This window comes from Physella acuta, unplaced genomic scaffold, assembly GCF_028476545.2.
Source record: "Physella acuta isolate Inbredline_101_S28 unplaced genomic scaffold, ASM2847654v3 ptg000563l, whole genome shotgun sequence".
In the NCBI taxonomy this organism is placed as follows: domain Eukaryota; kingdom Metazoa; phylum Mollusca; class Gastropoda; family Physidae; genus Physella; species Physella acuta.
In genome coordinates, this window is record NW_026732082.1 from 75,241 (window position 1) to 89,864 (window position 14,624).

The 14,624-nt window shown below is 35.9% G+C and overlaps 1 protein-coding gene across 1 annotated transcript; it reads left to right on the plus strand.

Annotated features, from left to right (window-relative positions):
- Window positions 1–5,531: 5,531 nt before the first annotated feature.
- LOC131946582 (transmembrane protein 106B) lies at window positions 5,532–14,591 on the plus strand. Its single transcript, XM_059307447.1, has 7 exons — window positions 5,532–5,634; window positions 11,526–11,715; window positions 11,872–11,935; window positions 12,047–12,212; window positions 12,407–12,603; window positions 12,739–12,792; window positions 13,168–14,591. The coding sequence occupies exons 1-7, from the start codon at window positions 5,617–5,619 to the stop codon at window positions 13,433–13,435; spliced, it is 957 nt and encodes a 318-aa protein (XP_059163430.1). The 5' UTR covers window positions 5,532–5,616; the 3' UTR covers window positions 13,436–14,591.
- The last annotated feature ends 33 nt before the right edge of the window (window positions 14,592–14,624 follow it).

A 14,624-nucleotide genomic window follows, 5' to 3' on the forward strand; every position in this document is an offset into this window, starting at 1 on the left:
ATAATTACTGTAATAGATTGAAATAATTGTGAGGTCAAGGGAACTCACTCTTCTGTATTAGTTATATTTATAATATTGTTATCTTGAGTGATGTCCCTTGGTACTTCCTTCCGTCCTCTCGGTGTGTTACCATCGTGATGTAGTTAGACCCAATAAATGTGTTATATACAACCACAGGCTTCTGTCGTCAATCTATTATAACTGGCGACGAAGGATAAACATCTACTAAAAAGAGCACCTACTTACGCAAAAAAGAGGTTTGCTAGAGCTTATTAGCTAATTATTTCTAGAATTATGGCGCTGTATGGCCAAATAAAAGAATTTGATGCGAATGATGAAATCATTCAAGATTACCTAGAGAGGTTAAGCTTTTACCTAGAAGCTAACGACGTGGCGATAGAAGCCAAAAAGAGAGCTGTTTTGTTAACAGTCATAGGGCCTCAACAATTTAGGCTACTAAAAGACTTATGCGCACCAGCTAGTCTAACTACCAAGAGCTTTAACGAGCTGAGCAAATTGCTAACAGACCACCATGCGCCTACCCCATCAAAGTTTCTATGTAGAGCTAGATTTGACAGTAGGACTCGTCAACCAAACGAGTCAATATCAGAATATGTTGCTGCTTTACGTCATTTAAGTAGATTCTGTGAATTCGGAGACACGCTGTCTGACAGATTATGTGAAAAGTTTGTGACAGGTGTAAACAGCCCTGATATTCAAAGAAAGTTGCTGCTCGAGTCAGATCTAAAATTGGAAAAAGCAATACAACTTGCAATGTCATTCCAGCAGTCATCAGATGCGGCGAGATCTTTAGCACCTTCAGAGATCCATGCAGTAAACAGCAGGTTAGTCAATAAACATCAACCCCATCAGAGCATTCCAACTTATGCTAAACAGCCTGCTCGTTCAAATCCTAGATCTAAATCTAGTAATAATTATCAAAAATGTCATCGATGCAAAGGTCCCCATGCATCTCATCGGTGCAAGTTCAAGTCTGCAACTTGTTATAAGTGCGGTAAGCAAGGTCACATTGCCAAGGCCTGCTTTGCAAAGTCTTCGTCTGTTGCTAAATCTAGCCAGTCAAGACAGTACCGCAACCAAGGGCAGCACTATGTTAACTCTCACCAAGACTACCTAACCCAACCAATGAACCACTCTACCTGTGAAAATGCTCAAATTGATTTGCAGCCGGATTTCAACCTGTTCTCTGTTAAATCAATAAGTCATGCTCCCATCAATGTACAAGTTAATATCAACGGTAAGAGCATCAGCTTCCAACTTGACACTGGAGCATCTCTAACAGTCATAACAAAGAAAGATTTTGACGCTGTCACAAGAGGATCAGTGTCTCTACAGCCGTGTCACAAGTGTCTAACAACATACACTGGTGACAATGTTCCGGTAATAGGAGAGTGTATGGTTCATGTAAGTTATAATGGTCAAAGTGTTAAACTTCCTCTTCTTGTGGTTGAAGGAAATGGACCGCCATTACTAGGTAGGAACTGGTTAAGTGATCTTGAGTTAAATTGGGAGAGTATTTGTTCATTGAAGAATGTAAAAGAATCTAGTCTTACTTCACTAGATAAAGTTATATCTGAAAATAAATGTGTTTTTGGTAACTCTGGATTACTAAATGATAGAACAGTGAAGTTAAGCATTAAAGACACAAATCCAAGATACTGCAAAGCTAGAGTTCCACCTTATGCAATGAGGAACAAAATTGAAAATGAGCTAAGTAGATTGGAATCTAATGGCATTATAAAGAAGGTAGACTATTCCGATTGGGCGACACCCATTGTGCCAGTGTTAAAGAAGGATGGTTCTATAAGAATTTGTGGAGATTATAAAACTACACTGAATAAGCAAATAGAGCTAAATAGGTACCCTATACCTAACATTGAGGAAATTTCTTTGAATTTGGCAGGAGGAGACAAATTCACTGAATTAGACTTTAGTCATGCTTACACTCAACTAGAACTGCATCCAGATTCAAAAGTCTATACGACAATAAACACACATAAAGGACTCTACCAATATGAAAGATTATGTTTTGGCATATCATCTAGTCCTGGAATTTTCCAAGCTGTCATGGACAGTATTTTTAAGGATATTCCAAATGTTTGTGTGTACTTTGACAATGTGTACATAACTGGTAAGAATGACACTGAACATCTTAAAACACTTGATAAAGTATTAAAAATTGTTGGTGAAAAAGGTTTAAAGATAAACAAAGATAAATGTCAATTCATGCTGACAGAAATTAGTTTTCTTGGTTATATATTAAGCAAGCAAGGCATCAGACCTCAACCTGAGAAAACAAAAGCCATTAAAGAAGCACCCAAACCTGAAAATACCCAACAACTAAGAGCTTTTTTGGGCTTGATAAATTACTATGCAAAGTTCATAGGGAATCTGTCTGGTAAACTATCACCACTGTACAAGCTGCTACAGAAAAATGCAACTTGGCACTGGGGTAAACAACAAGAAGCTGCTTTTAATACAGCAAAAGAGGCTTTGTCTGCTGACACCTTACTAACTCACTATGACCCAGGGAAAAGACTTATATTAACATGTGATGCTTCACCAGATGGTGTAGGAGCAGTCTTGTCCCACATGGATGAGAAGGGTGACAGACCCATTGCTTTTGCCAGTAGATCTTTGAACCAGGCTGAGAAAAATTATTCTCAGTTAGATAGGGAAGGCTTAGGCATCATTTTTGGTGTTAAGAAATTTCATAAGTTTCTGTTTGGTAGGAAGTTCACCATCTTTACAGATCATAAACCATTGCTAGGTTTATTTGGAGAAAACAAAACCCTACCTGAGCATGCCTCACCAAGAATTCAAAGATGGGCTATCACACTAACTGCATACAATTATGAATTGAAATACAAACCTGGATCTGAGAATAGTGCAGATAGTCTTAGTAGATTACCTTTAGAAAACCAAAGCCTGAGCTATGTACCAGAAGATGTATTTGTTCTCTTCACTATCATGGATAACTCCAATATAAATGTGAATGATGTTAATGTGAATGATGTTAAAAGAGAAACACAAAAAGATGAGTGCTTAATAAAAGTATATGAGTACTGTAAGAATGGTTGGCCTGAAGAGTCTGTGAATGATGACTTAAGGCCATATTAAATAAGAAATGAAAACCCTTTGTGAAGATAATATAAAAGATGGAGAAGATGCAGTCCATTATCAGTTAGAGTTGCCTAAACAAAGTACTTGTAATTTAATAAATGATTATGGTGATATGGCAATTTCAAATGTTTTAAAGAAAATACATTAGTAAGAAGGAATGTGATCATCAAACAACCTTGCTAACATCATTAGCACTTACAGAAACTAAAAGGGTAACATCAAAAGAAAAGAAAAAGATTTTTGCAATTTAATACACCCACTTCAAATACTGGATCACAGTTGCAAAGTGATATGGTCCAGAATATTACTTTAAACAGTATTTTTGGTTACCAGGAAAGCACTATCAGATTACCTGAGAAAATTGATCAATCAAAGAAATCTATGTCAATTAAGGATCTGAATAACAGCATAATACTTCCAGATGCCAATTCAAAAATAGTTCCATTAAATCATGACAAGACATTCATTGAAAGAGAATTTGGTGTTAATAAGAATGTGTATCTAAGAAATTATGGGAGAAAGGAAAAATGGATACCAGGTCAAATTGTTCAATGTACAGGACCTGTGTCTTATAAAGTAAAAACAAATGATGGACTTATTGTCCGTAGACATGCAGACCAGTTAAAAATAACTTGTGCAGATAATAAGTGTGAATCTGTCAATCCCACCAAGTCTGATCAGTTCACACCAACTCAGTTTGTTCCACAACCAAGTACTGTTGATATGAGTGAACCAAGTTGTCTGGAGTCAGAAAATGTAAATTCTGGAGTTAATGATTTAAATCCTAGACCTCCTGAGATAGAGAATCCAGATGGTCAGAATCTTGAGTCACCAAATCAAAAGCCACTGAGAAGGTCAAGCAGGACAATCAAAGTCCCAAATAAGTTAGACCTATGATTTTAAAGGTCAAAAGGACTTTGACATCATTGTTTTGTATCTTGATTATGTTGTGGCATATTGTGCATTGTTTGTAAGGATGTAATCTACCATAATGTTCATGTTACAATATAATTGGTGATTTTAGGATACTATCAATTGTTCTATTGAGAGATGTGTTATTGTGTTCTAAGGGTAAAGGGATGTAATAGATTGAAATAATTGTGAGGTCAAGGGAACTCACTCTTCTGTATTAGTTATATTTATAATATTGTTATCTTGAGTGATGTCCCTTGGTACTTCCTTCCGTCCTCTCGGTGTGTTACCATCGTGATGTAGTTAGACCCAATAAATGTGTTATATACAACCACAGGCTTCTGTCGTCAATCTATTATAATTACAATCTACATACTTTATACTAAATATTTTTAGATGAATTATAAAAATTCCTATGTGTATACAGCCTACACACATTACATTACATTTAATTAATCCTAAGTTAATTTGCACTCTCTAAATATTTAATACATAAAAGTAATAACAAATATCTTGCAAATATATATTTGTGACTTTTTTTCCTGTGACTTTTTTTCCTGTGACTTTTTTTCCTGTGACTTTTTTTCTGTTTTTTTTTCCTGTGTTTTTTTTTCCTGTGACTTTTTTTCCTACAATCATATATATATATATATATATATAATTTATATTTCGTTGGGGGGTAGGGAAAGGGGGGTATATGTTCTTCGGTGGGGAGGGGGTGCTCCGCCACCCCAAAGAGATGGCCGGAAAAAACTGGCCCCTGAACTGATATTTGATAGTTAATGCGGCCCTCGGGCTGAAAAGTAGAGACCCCTGCTCTTATCGAATAGGGATGAGTCAGAACGCACTGCTGGGTGACACCAGGGCGAGAAGGGGGGGGGGGTGACATAAGAGTGTACAATAGCAAAATAGATGGAACAATTAATGCTTTTTCTACGGTACAATAAATGCTTTTTCTAATTCATTTTAGTTAAATTGTATACCATTTAGTCATTTAGATATACATTTGTTTACATACTGTCGCCTTCCAATCTCAGGATGAACCAAGACGAACGAGTGCAAACAATGCTACATATTCAGCTGAATTAATACAACTAATAGGGGGTAGGCTATCCGGCAAGAGTTATGAAACAGAAAATGCAAATCGTCATATATGATGCTTGGCTATGATTCCTAAAAAAACTGATCAATGCTTTGAGTATCGACACACCTTTTTGCCCCCCCCCCCCCCTCATCAAATCTTGCTTTCCCATCAGCAAAAACTTACACTTTCAAATCATCATAAGATTGACTGATAATTTGAACAAACCTAATAAGGCGTGTATTTCACCGTGTAATTTTGTTCCAGAGTTCATGAATGTTATTGATATTTTTTGTCATAGGTCTAATTTCCATTTCTCGAATTAATAATTTACCACACTAAACATTGTTTCGAGAGAGTAGAGATAGACCATCAAGTTTCGGTAATTAGTATTCTCTTATTATGCTTGGAAAACAAAACATTGAAAACATACAAACGACCAGTTAAATTTTAAAACAAATTTCTCTTAAATTTGTCCAATGAATATCTACCAGAAAGTAGGTGTTTTCACCCTTACTTACTTACTTAAGTATTAGACCTAGGTGTTTCATAATACTAATAACTAGTTACTAGATCTAGAGAGATCTCTAAGTTTCGAACCCGACGGTAGATCTGGGTGTGGGGAAATTGCGAAATGGCGAGGCGGGAAAATGCGAGAAGGTAATGCGAGACATACCTGCGGAATTAAGGGTAAATAGCGAGACACTTTTTGCGAAAAAAGTTATTTCCTTTTTTTCCATCGGTAAAATCTTAGTTTAGCGTCGTAAATTCGGCCAAAACTAGTAATGTAGGAGAGAGTGCAATAATGAATATGTCATTAAATATGAGTATATTTTCGTATATTTTGATAAAATATTATAGATAATTGAATAATAGATCACCATTTATGGTTAAATCAATTTAAATATCCTGAAATTAATTTTTATCAACCCTGTTCGAGATAGTAAATTTACTATTAAAAACAGCAGCCATCTTAAGAAAATGTTATTTAGAGTAGCTTCCCTTTCATTTCTATTCGTATGAAAATGTATTTAAATATGATTGTCTTGTTGTATAGTCCGTATAACAAAGCATTTTTTTTTTTAAATTCTGCTCTTTAAAAACTGAATGTCCTAAGAAACAACTTTATTACTTCTAGAAGCATTGTGAGATGCAACTTGTATCCATGTTTTAAATCACGTTTTTTTTTTACTAATGTTTATTTGATCTTACTATTACTATATAGTTTGAGTTTTTTCTTATTGTTTGAATGTTCACTATTTTCATTTCATGTTTTTCTTTTCATCAGTTAGATCTAGTGATTCTATCGTAACGTATGACATTTTTTTTTTACTTCTCTTTACCTTAATTAAACCCCAACCTCCGTCATATTTTTGTTGTCAATGTCACAACAAGTCATAAGGGGGCATCCATAAATGACGTCACACTCGTAGGGGGGAGGGGGGGTCCGTAATTTTGTAACGATGTGTGATGAGGGGGGGGGGGGTTCAGATGTTGCGACGTCACATTTTTGCATTATAAAAAAAGCAAAAAGTTTTAATAAATTGTAATAGTTTAGACAGGATTTTGGAAAAATATCGATGTTTAAAAAAAATTCAACTGCAATTTTGAGGGGGGTTGTAGGTTGAGGTGTGACGTCATTTTAGGGGGGGGGGGTCTGGCTTTTTGTGACGACGTGTGACGGAGGGGAGGGGGGGGGAAGGTAAAAATCGTCAAAAAAGCGTGACGTCATTTATGGATGACCCCTAATGTAAAAAATTACGCTTCGCTCTGCCTTATCTAAGATCTCTAGCCATAATTTTGACAACAATAAATGTTCGTCATCATTTATATATACAGAGAGACAAAATGTATTATCCACCAGCTTCCCTCGTAAAACATCATCAAAAACAATGAGCCGCTCCACCCCTTAAGTGCGTGTTGTCATTATGGTCGATCGCAAGTCTCCACCTGCCAGACACATTTTGGTTATCCTTTGTTGTCAAATTGTCAATATCAAGTACCCAAGTGAGTGATATGGGGTTGTCCATAAATGATGTCACATATGATTTGCTACGGGAGTGAGTGAAGATTTGTGACGTCAACTCAGGCGGCTTTGCAATTTATGACGTGTCGGTCTCATGAAAGGAGGTGAACGGGGAAAAATACCTATGTGGTTGATGGAGAACCTCTATAATGTGTTGTTCAATCAAAATAACGATAAATAAGCATTAGTATACGTATACATCACACAAATGTTACTCGCCAAGCGCTTGAGTGGAACCCCCAGGGAAAGCGGAAGAGAGGGCGCCCAAGACAGACCTGGAGGCGGAGTCTTCTTGAAGAACTGAAGCCAATAGGGATGTCTTGGGAGATGTCAAAATTAATAGCCGAGGATAGGAAGAAATGGAAGGAAATGGTGGAGGCCCTATGCTCCATAAGGAGCAAAGAGGACTAATACAAAATACGTATACCTTGCTTAAAACGAACTATCATAAATGTTGCAAGCCTGCTAGTTTAAGACATTTGGCAAAACGGCCTTAACTTAACACATTATCCCCGTCAAAAAGGCTTGCCACCAAATGCCTGCCGACGAGTAAGCCGCGTCTAATGCGGGCGTTAGGAATACGGCCATTAGCATGGGCCGCGTTAGAGCACCAGTAGGCTATCGCGCTTTGTAAGATGACGTAAATACTTAAATTCAATTTCGCTAAACTGCGCAAAAATTTAGTAATGTTCCATCGTTTGAGGAAATTTATTTTCTTGGACTTAAATTGAAATATCATGTTGACTGTCTGGCTCATAATTTCCGAATATCACTTTTAATGTATCAAGATTCAGAACTATAATTTACTTTAATATAAGTGTCATCTTATCGTTTATTGTGCTTTTTATAAAGCGCAGAGCAGCTACAAAATCGGACGGCCATCCTGTTTTCACCAAGCTTCTTTTGGAGCTTAATATGGGTAGTCTAGTTCTATACGGTGAGAGCTTAATACATTTTTAAAGGGCCGAAAGTCTCAAGACAGCAAGCTTGCAGAAATAACTACGTACGTTTAAATGGACGAGTGATAGGTGTGTTAGGGGCTGTTTAATGAACACCAACTTATGTAATCAAACTAAACGTCGCAAAAGCGTCAAAAAGGCAGTGCTTGTTGTTGTTTTTTCTATAAAATTAGGCTAACGGTCGGCGGTACTGCTACATGACGTCACGTGCGAGCGTTAACTCGGTGACGATGTGCTAAGTGGGGGAATGAAAAAGGTAGGGTTCAAGAAATGCGACTCTGCAAGCCTTTTACATTTCTTGACCCTTCTTAATAGTTCTTTCGTCCCCACTGAGAAAATGGATCACCAATGAAAGACGCGTCATACTTCTACAGCTGGTCTTTCTCCCACAACCATCCCGTTTTCACGAAAAAAAAATCTGACCCGTCTCCAAAATCACATCGCTGAGTTCTACTCAACCTCTCCCCACCACAAATCACAATTTCTATCTGAAACAATATGTTCATATGTTTGCTCTGTAATAATGCACGCTGTCATTACTATCTTAAGAGCGACGTCATTTATGAGCGATCTAAAATAATTGATTTGCTTACTGCAAATAAAGTGTTCAAAAGTTCGACCTCCCAACAATTGTTGTGGTCTTGGATGCACACTATTAAGTCTGATAAGGTCTATTAGTCATTCATGTCAACTATATTAAAAAAAGAAAAATTACTATACAGGGGGGTCATCCATAAATGATGTCACGCTTTTTTGACGATTTTTACCTCCCACCCCTCCCCTCCGTCACACAAAGCCAGACCCCCCCCCATAAAATGACGTCACACCTCAGCCTACAACCCCCCCCCCCTCAAAATTGCAGTTGAATTGTTTTTAAACAGCTATATTTTTCCAAAATCTTGTCTGAACTCTGTCAAAATAGAGTATTTTAATCAATTGTTATTACAATGTAATAAAACAGTTTTTTAAAACGCAAAATATCGTCTAAAATTCGTTGTGTAACATTGCTTTTTTTAAAATGCAAAAGTGTGACGTCGCACCATCTGAACCCCCCCCCCCCCCTTATCACACAACGTCACAAAATTACGGACCGCCCTACGAGTGTGACGTCATTTATGGACGACCCCCGGCATATATTAAAACAATACAAAACAATCATATTAAACCACAAAATCAACACAAAAGACATGCGAATAGACAATTTATTGTTTTTAAAACATGGCCGCTGCTTGTATTTACTCATTGTTGTCTCGAACGGGGTAGTTTAAAGTTTATTCCAGGATATTTATGACTGGTTTGGTCTTGGATTGTGATTTGTTATTCAATTATCTGTTATATTATGTAAAATATGACATAAATATGGCCAAATGAAAGAAATATTCATTAGTTACCTTCATCGCACATTACTAGCTACGTTGGAATTTACGACGCTAAACTAAGATTTTACCTTTCCATCTTTATTTATTTCAATTATTTTTTAAAATATTCTTAAAATAAACAAGCATTTAACCATACCCTTTAACACGAGTGTTGTATGTTGTTATTTTTTATCTAAATACTAAGAAGATAGATTTCTAGATAGATCTATATCTATCTATTTAAAAATCGTAACATCGTTGCTGTGCTACTGTCATCGCCCGCTCTTGTTAGCGAGAGGAAAATCCCGTCTCAGTCGGCATTAATTTAAAAATCTAGCCCGCTCATGTTTATACAAACGTGAGCTGTGTCATTGTGAATTGGTATAATCTTGTCAGCAGGAGAGATATTTTGCAACATCTATTTTTGGATTTTTGTACTTGCAAAAAATGTAAAAGTATAAACAATTCTAAAAAGTGCAATTTATTTTTTTATTAAGTAATTTTAATTACAAACAAAATTTACAAACAAAATCTTCTGAAACAGTCCTCAAACACACCTCGTGACACCATCTTTCACACATAGTACATCCAACCCAGTTCATTAGACTCCCATTTATAGTAATTTATACATTTTTCTTTTGCTACTTCTTCCAATCCACATTCACAACATTTCACATTCTCATCACAGTTGACCTCCTCGTTCATCCCACAAACAACACTGGCACCCATGTTCAGTCATCATCATCATCCGCAGGCTCAACATCTGTTTTCCGTTTTTTATAATTTGTATTTTTTATCATTTCTGTAATTTTGGCAATGTCTTGCTCATTGTTGTCACCAGCAGTTGAGTTTTTTTTAAAACATCGATATTTTCCCAAAATCTTGCCTAATTTAGGTCAAAATAGAGTATTTTAATCAGCTCCTATTACAATGTATTAAAAAAGTTTTCTAAAACGCGAAAAAACGTCTAAAATTCTTTTTCTAACATTGCTTTTTTATAGTGTGACTTCACATCTACCCCCCCCCCCCCTCCTCCCCCTCATCAAACATTGTTATAAAATTACAGACCCCCCCCTACGAGTGTGACGTCATTTATGGAAGACCCCAAATAACACCACCACCAAAACCAAAAAATTCAGATAAGTTCAACTTGGTTTTAAAAATATTTGAAGTAGGCCCATAGCTTACGATATAGCACGAGCAACTGATAATATCGGTGACGTCACTTTATTTTGTTGTATCCAAATGATATAGGCATTTCCTTGTGCTTAGATTTATATGGTAAAAAAAGCTAGAAAAAAATCGTAGGCAGCGGCTATAATACAAAATTTCTATGCAACAATAGAAAATATGTTTGCGGCGGCAGCGGATCCGGGCACGGCGATCTTCAAAGACGGTAAATCAGGCGGCCTCGGCGTTCCACACAAAAGACAGAAGTTGATCTATCATCGGCGGTATTTCCGTCGGTTTCGAACAAGGTGGTATTCTAACTCGACACAAAAGATGGGGGGAGCTGACAAATCATCAGTATGTCTAGCGACGGAAAAATCGGAAGTTTTAACAATGTAAACGAAACGTCTTTGAAGTCTGGACCAAATACCACTGAAAATCGGGTGCGGTAAATTTTTCGCAGAAATCTTCGCATTTCAACACCACCCAGCGTAAGTATCGGCTTGTGGTAAAATGCGAGACAAAAAAGTCACGTGACCGACCGTTTTCGCGCCCTTCTCGCATTTTCCCGCCTCACCATTTCGCTTTTCACGTCTCGCAATTTCCCCACACCCGGTAGATCTAGATTCTAGAATCTAGAGATCTAGATCTAGTCTAGTCTAAATCTAATCTAGAAATCTAGATTTACATGGCCCAAGTAGATCTACTTACCTACTTAACTTTCTTAGCAAACACTCCGAAAATTACATACAATTATAAATCTAGACCTAAACTAATACAATAGCTTTTAGCTTGCATATCCCCCTTTTTTTTTTACTGTGAACTTGTGTGCACATTGATTAGCCTCGTCAACGATTAAGGTGTTTTGTTCATAGCTGAAGAGCTTAGCCAGTTTTGGTTATTCTGGTGGAGAAAACACACGCTTGTTGGCTTCAAATAGAAATAGCAATCTCTCGCAGAATGGATTATCTGGAAATGGCTCAACATCAGCCGAAGGATATGAGGAGCTTTTCAAAGACAGCGTACCATGTCCATCTTGTAGAGGGTTAGGCAGGGTGCCTAAAGGTCAGAGTGTAATTTATTCTCTTTGCAATTGCCTTAGCAACAGTTTAAAAGTTAAATTAACCACACAATAAGGTGCTTCAGAATTGTTTTTATTAGAATGTGCATACCATTGACATTGTGTTGATTTAAAAAAAAACCTCATCTTTTTTATTTTAGAGTATGAAAACCAGTTGGTAGCCCTGATCCCAATGCATGATGGAAGGCTAAAGCCAAGAAGAACGTAAATGCTTTATTTTCGTTCATTCATATTGGCTATTGATTTAAGCTGCCAAGTTTCTGTTTAAAGTGCTTTTCAAATATATTGTAATAAACTATCGTTTTTTTTCTTCAGAACTTTGTATGTATTGATAGCTGTAACACTATGTGCTGTTACAGCTGGCCTTCTGATCTTCTTCCTAATGCCAAGGGATATAACTATTTCAAGTAACAGGCCTTTCCTGCAGCCAAAACACATTGATATCAATGTCACTGCCAAGTTTGCCAACTTTACTGTCAGTGTTAGTAGATTTTCCCTTTTATCTAATGGATTGGTATTTATTTACTTGACATTCACTTAGTTAGTATTGATAACAAAAATGTCATCCCTAAGTCATCCTTGTCTGTTTTTATTTCATGCTATAGAAGATTTTTCCTTAATATGTTGCATCTAAGACTTATAAATTATGCACTGATTGTGTTTTCTTATCTGCAGAATCGTTACAATGTATCGAATAATAATTTCTACCCAGTGAAAATATCTGGAGTTTTCATGAAGTCTCTGTATAGTAATGCAGTTATTGCCCAGTCTACAGCATATACCAATAACCCCATTGGTATACCTGCCAGATCAGAACAGGAGCTAACTATTCCAATGGACTTTATACTCAGCGGGGAGCATGGTAGTTTAGTGTAAGATTTCAGTTCTTTTTAGTAGAGAAATGTTTCTGAGTGTTGAGTATTTCCCACTTAATAAGTTAAACTTATAAAATATTTATAGTGCTTGTGTTTTATTAATAAAATACTTTTAAATTATTTCTCCATCAGGTCACACTGTATGAGTAATTGGTCATGGATCCACAACCTCCCAATATTGTTTGAGTAAGTACTATGGAACTTTTGGGCTTGTTGGTTTGAAAAGTATAAAGTTATAAAACTACACCCATACATTACCAGGCAATACAGCATTGTTGTTTTAGTGTTGGCTAAAATTTTACCTGAACACTTTTTTACTATTCATTTTGGTAATCATGGGATACAAGTTGGTACTTTTGATTAACTTGTTAGAAATTTTAGCACTCACAGAGACATTTTTATAGAATTATCTAATGCATTTTAAAATTATATTTTTTACTTATGTCATATAAATAAACAGCAACTTAATTTAAAATAGCTACCTCAGTTATAAATTTTATTTGTGTATTTGTTGACCTACATAATCTACACAATGTTACATCTTTGTTGTTTCTTTACTAGAGTGACAGCCAACTACAGCTACATGGGCCACTCAGAGCAGGCCACACTAACAACATTCCAGACTGTCAGCTGTCACCCAGAACCTGGACCTCCCCCTTCCACTTTAGTCCCGCCCATCACACCGGCTACAACACAGACCACCGCAACCACTACAGCAACTACCACCACAGCAACTACCACCACCTCCACTGAGACAACCTCAAGTATTACAACTGCCAGTACCCCTACAACAACACAACCTGGCACATCTCTGAATGGAACTCAGTGATTTGGTGGTGTGGTCCACTTGACTTATTCTGAACTGCTGTGATCATAAAGGACCATGAATTAAGAGTTTTTTCAGCACATTGTTCTAGATGGTAACATTGCAAGATTTCATGTGTTTTAAAATCTATTATCATGATGTGACTATTTCTAATAAACCCATTTGCTCAATAGCTACTTTAACCTAACATCTGTTTTCTTCCATGTACAGAGTCAGATATAAAGAAGAAAACATTCTCTTGTTTGTTGAATCATATTGTTGGAGCTGAAATCAAATATCTAGAAAATGATTTCAATATTTGCATCTGGTTTTGATGCTGCAATACTATTCAATTGTTTTACCCATGGTTGCTTCTCTAGTAAGTCAAACACAAATTCAGCAAGCATACATATTAGCTACATCACCAAATGTGTGTTTCATACTGTCTTTCAATTATTGCATGTATTGTGTTGTGAAGATAAGTCAGAAATATATTTTAATTATTGAAGTAAATGTATATATGTCCCCTATATAGACTATTTTACTGGCCAGTGTTAAGTAGAACCTCTCATTGTTTCCTTTACTTTTGGTGAAGGTGGTTTTTTACAGTACTCTCATCCTGTTAGGGGATGACATATATAATTATTAGGGAATTTTAAAGCCCATTTTATGTGTATTGCAAAGTTTGTCATTTTTTCAATTAAAGGTATATTTTTACATCAGTGCACCTTTCTAGAACATAATTATTTAAAATGTGTAACTAGTTGCATTTTACCAGAACTCTAATCAGCACATTTTTACAATTAAATATTTCATTTCACTATGGTTGCCCCCATAAGCACTATACTTCATTCCAATTTCTATTGCGATACTTCTACTTATATTTCAGTCTTATTTCTTTCATTTGTTTACTTTGTATTTTTTGTATATTCTTTACACACAGCTTTATTTCTTGTTAATTCAGTAATCTCTCTGGTCATTTTTATTTAGTCAATAAAAACTGCCACATTGTTGACAGTACACAATGCAGTATTTTTTTAAAAACATCTGATTTTAACCTTGTAATTTGTAAAATGTTGGGTAAGCACTAGAAATAAAGACATTTATTTTTATTTGTTGCAATAAAGAACTGATTAAAACATAATTTTATAAGAAATGTTTTTCTTATATGTTTATTTAACTACACAATAAATAAAAATAATTTCTTGTTATT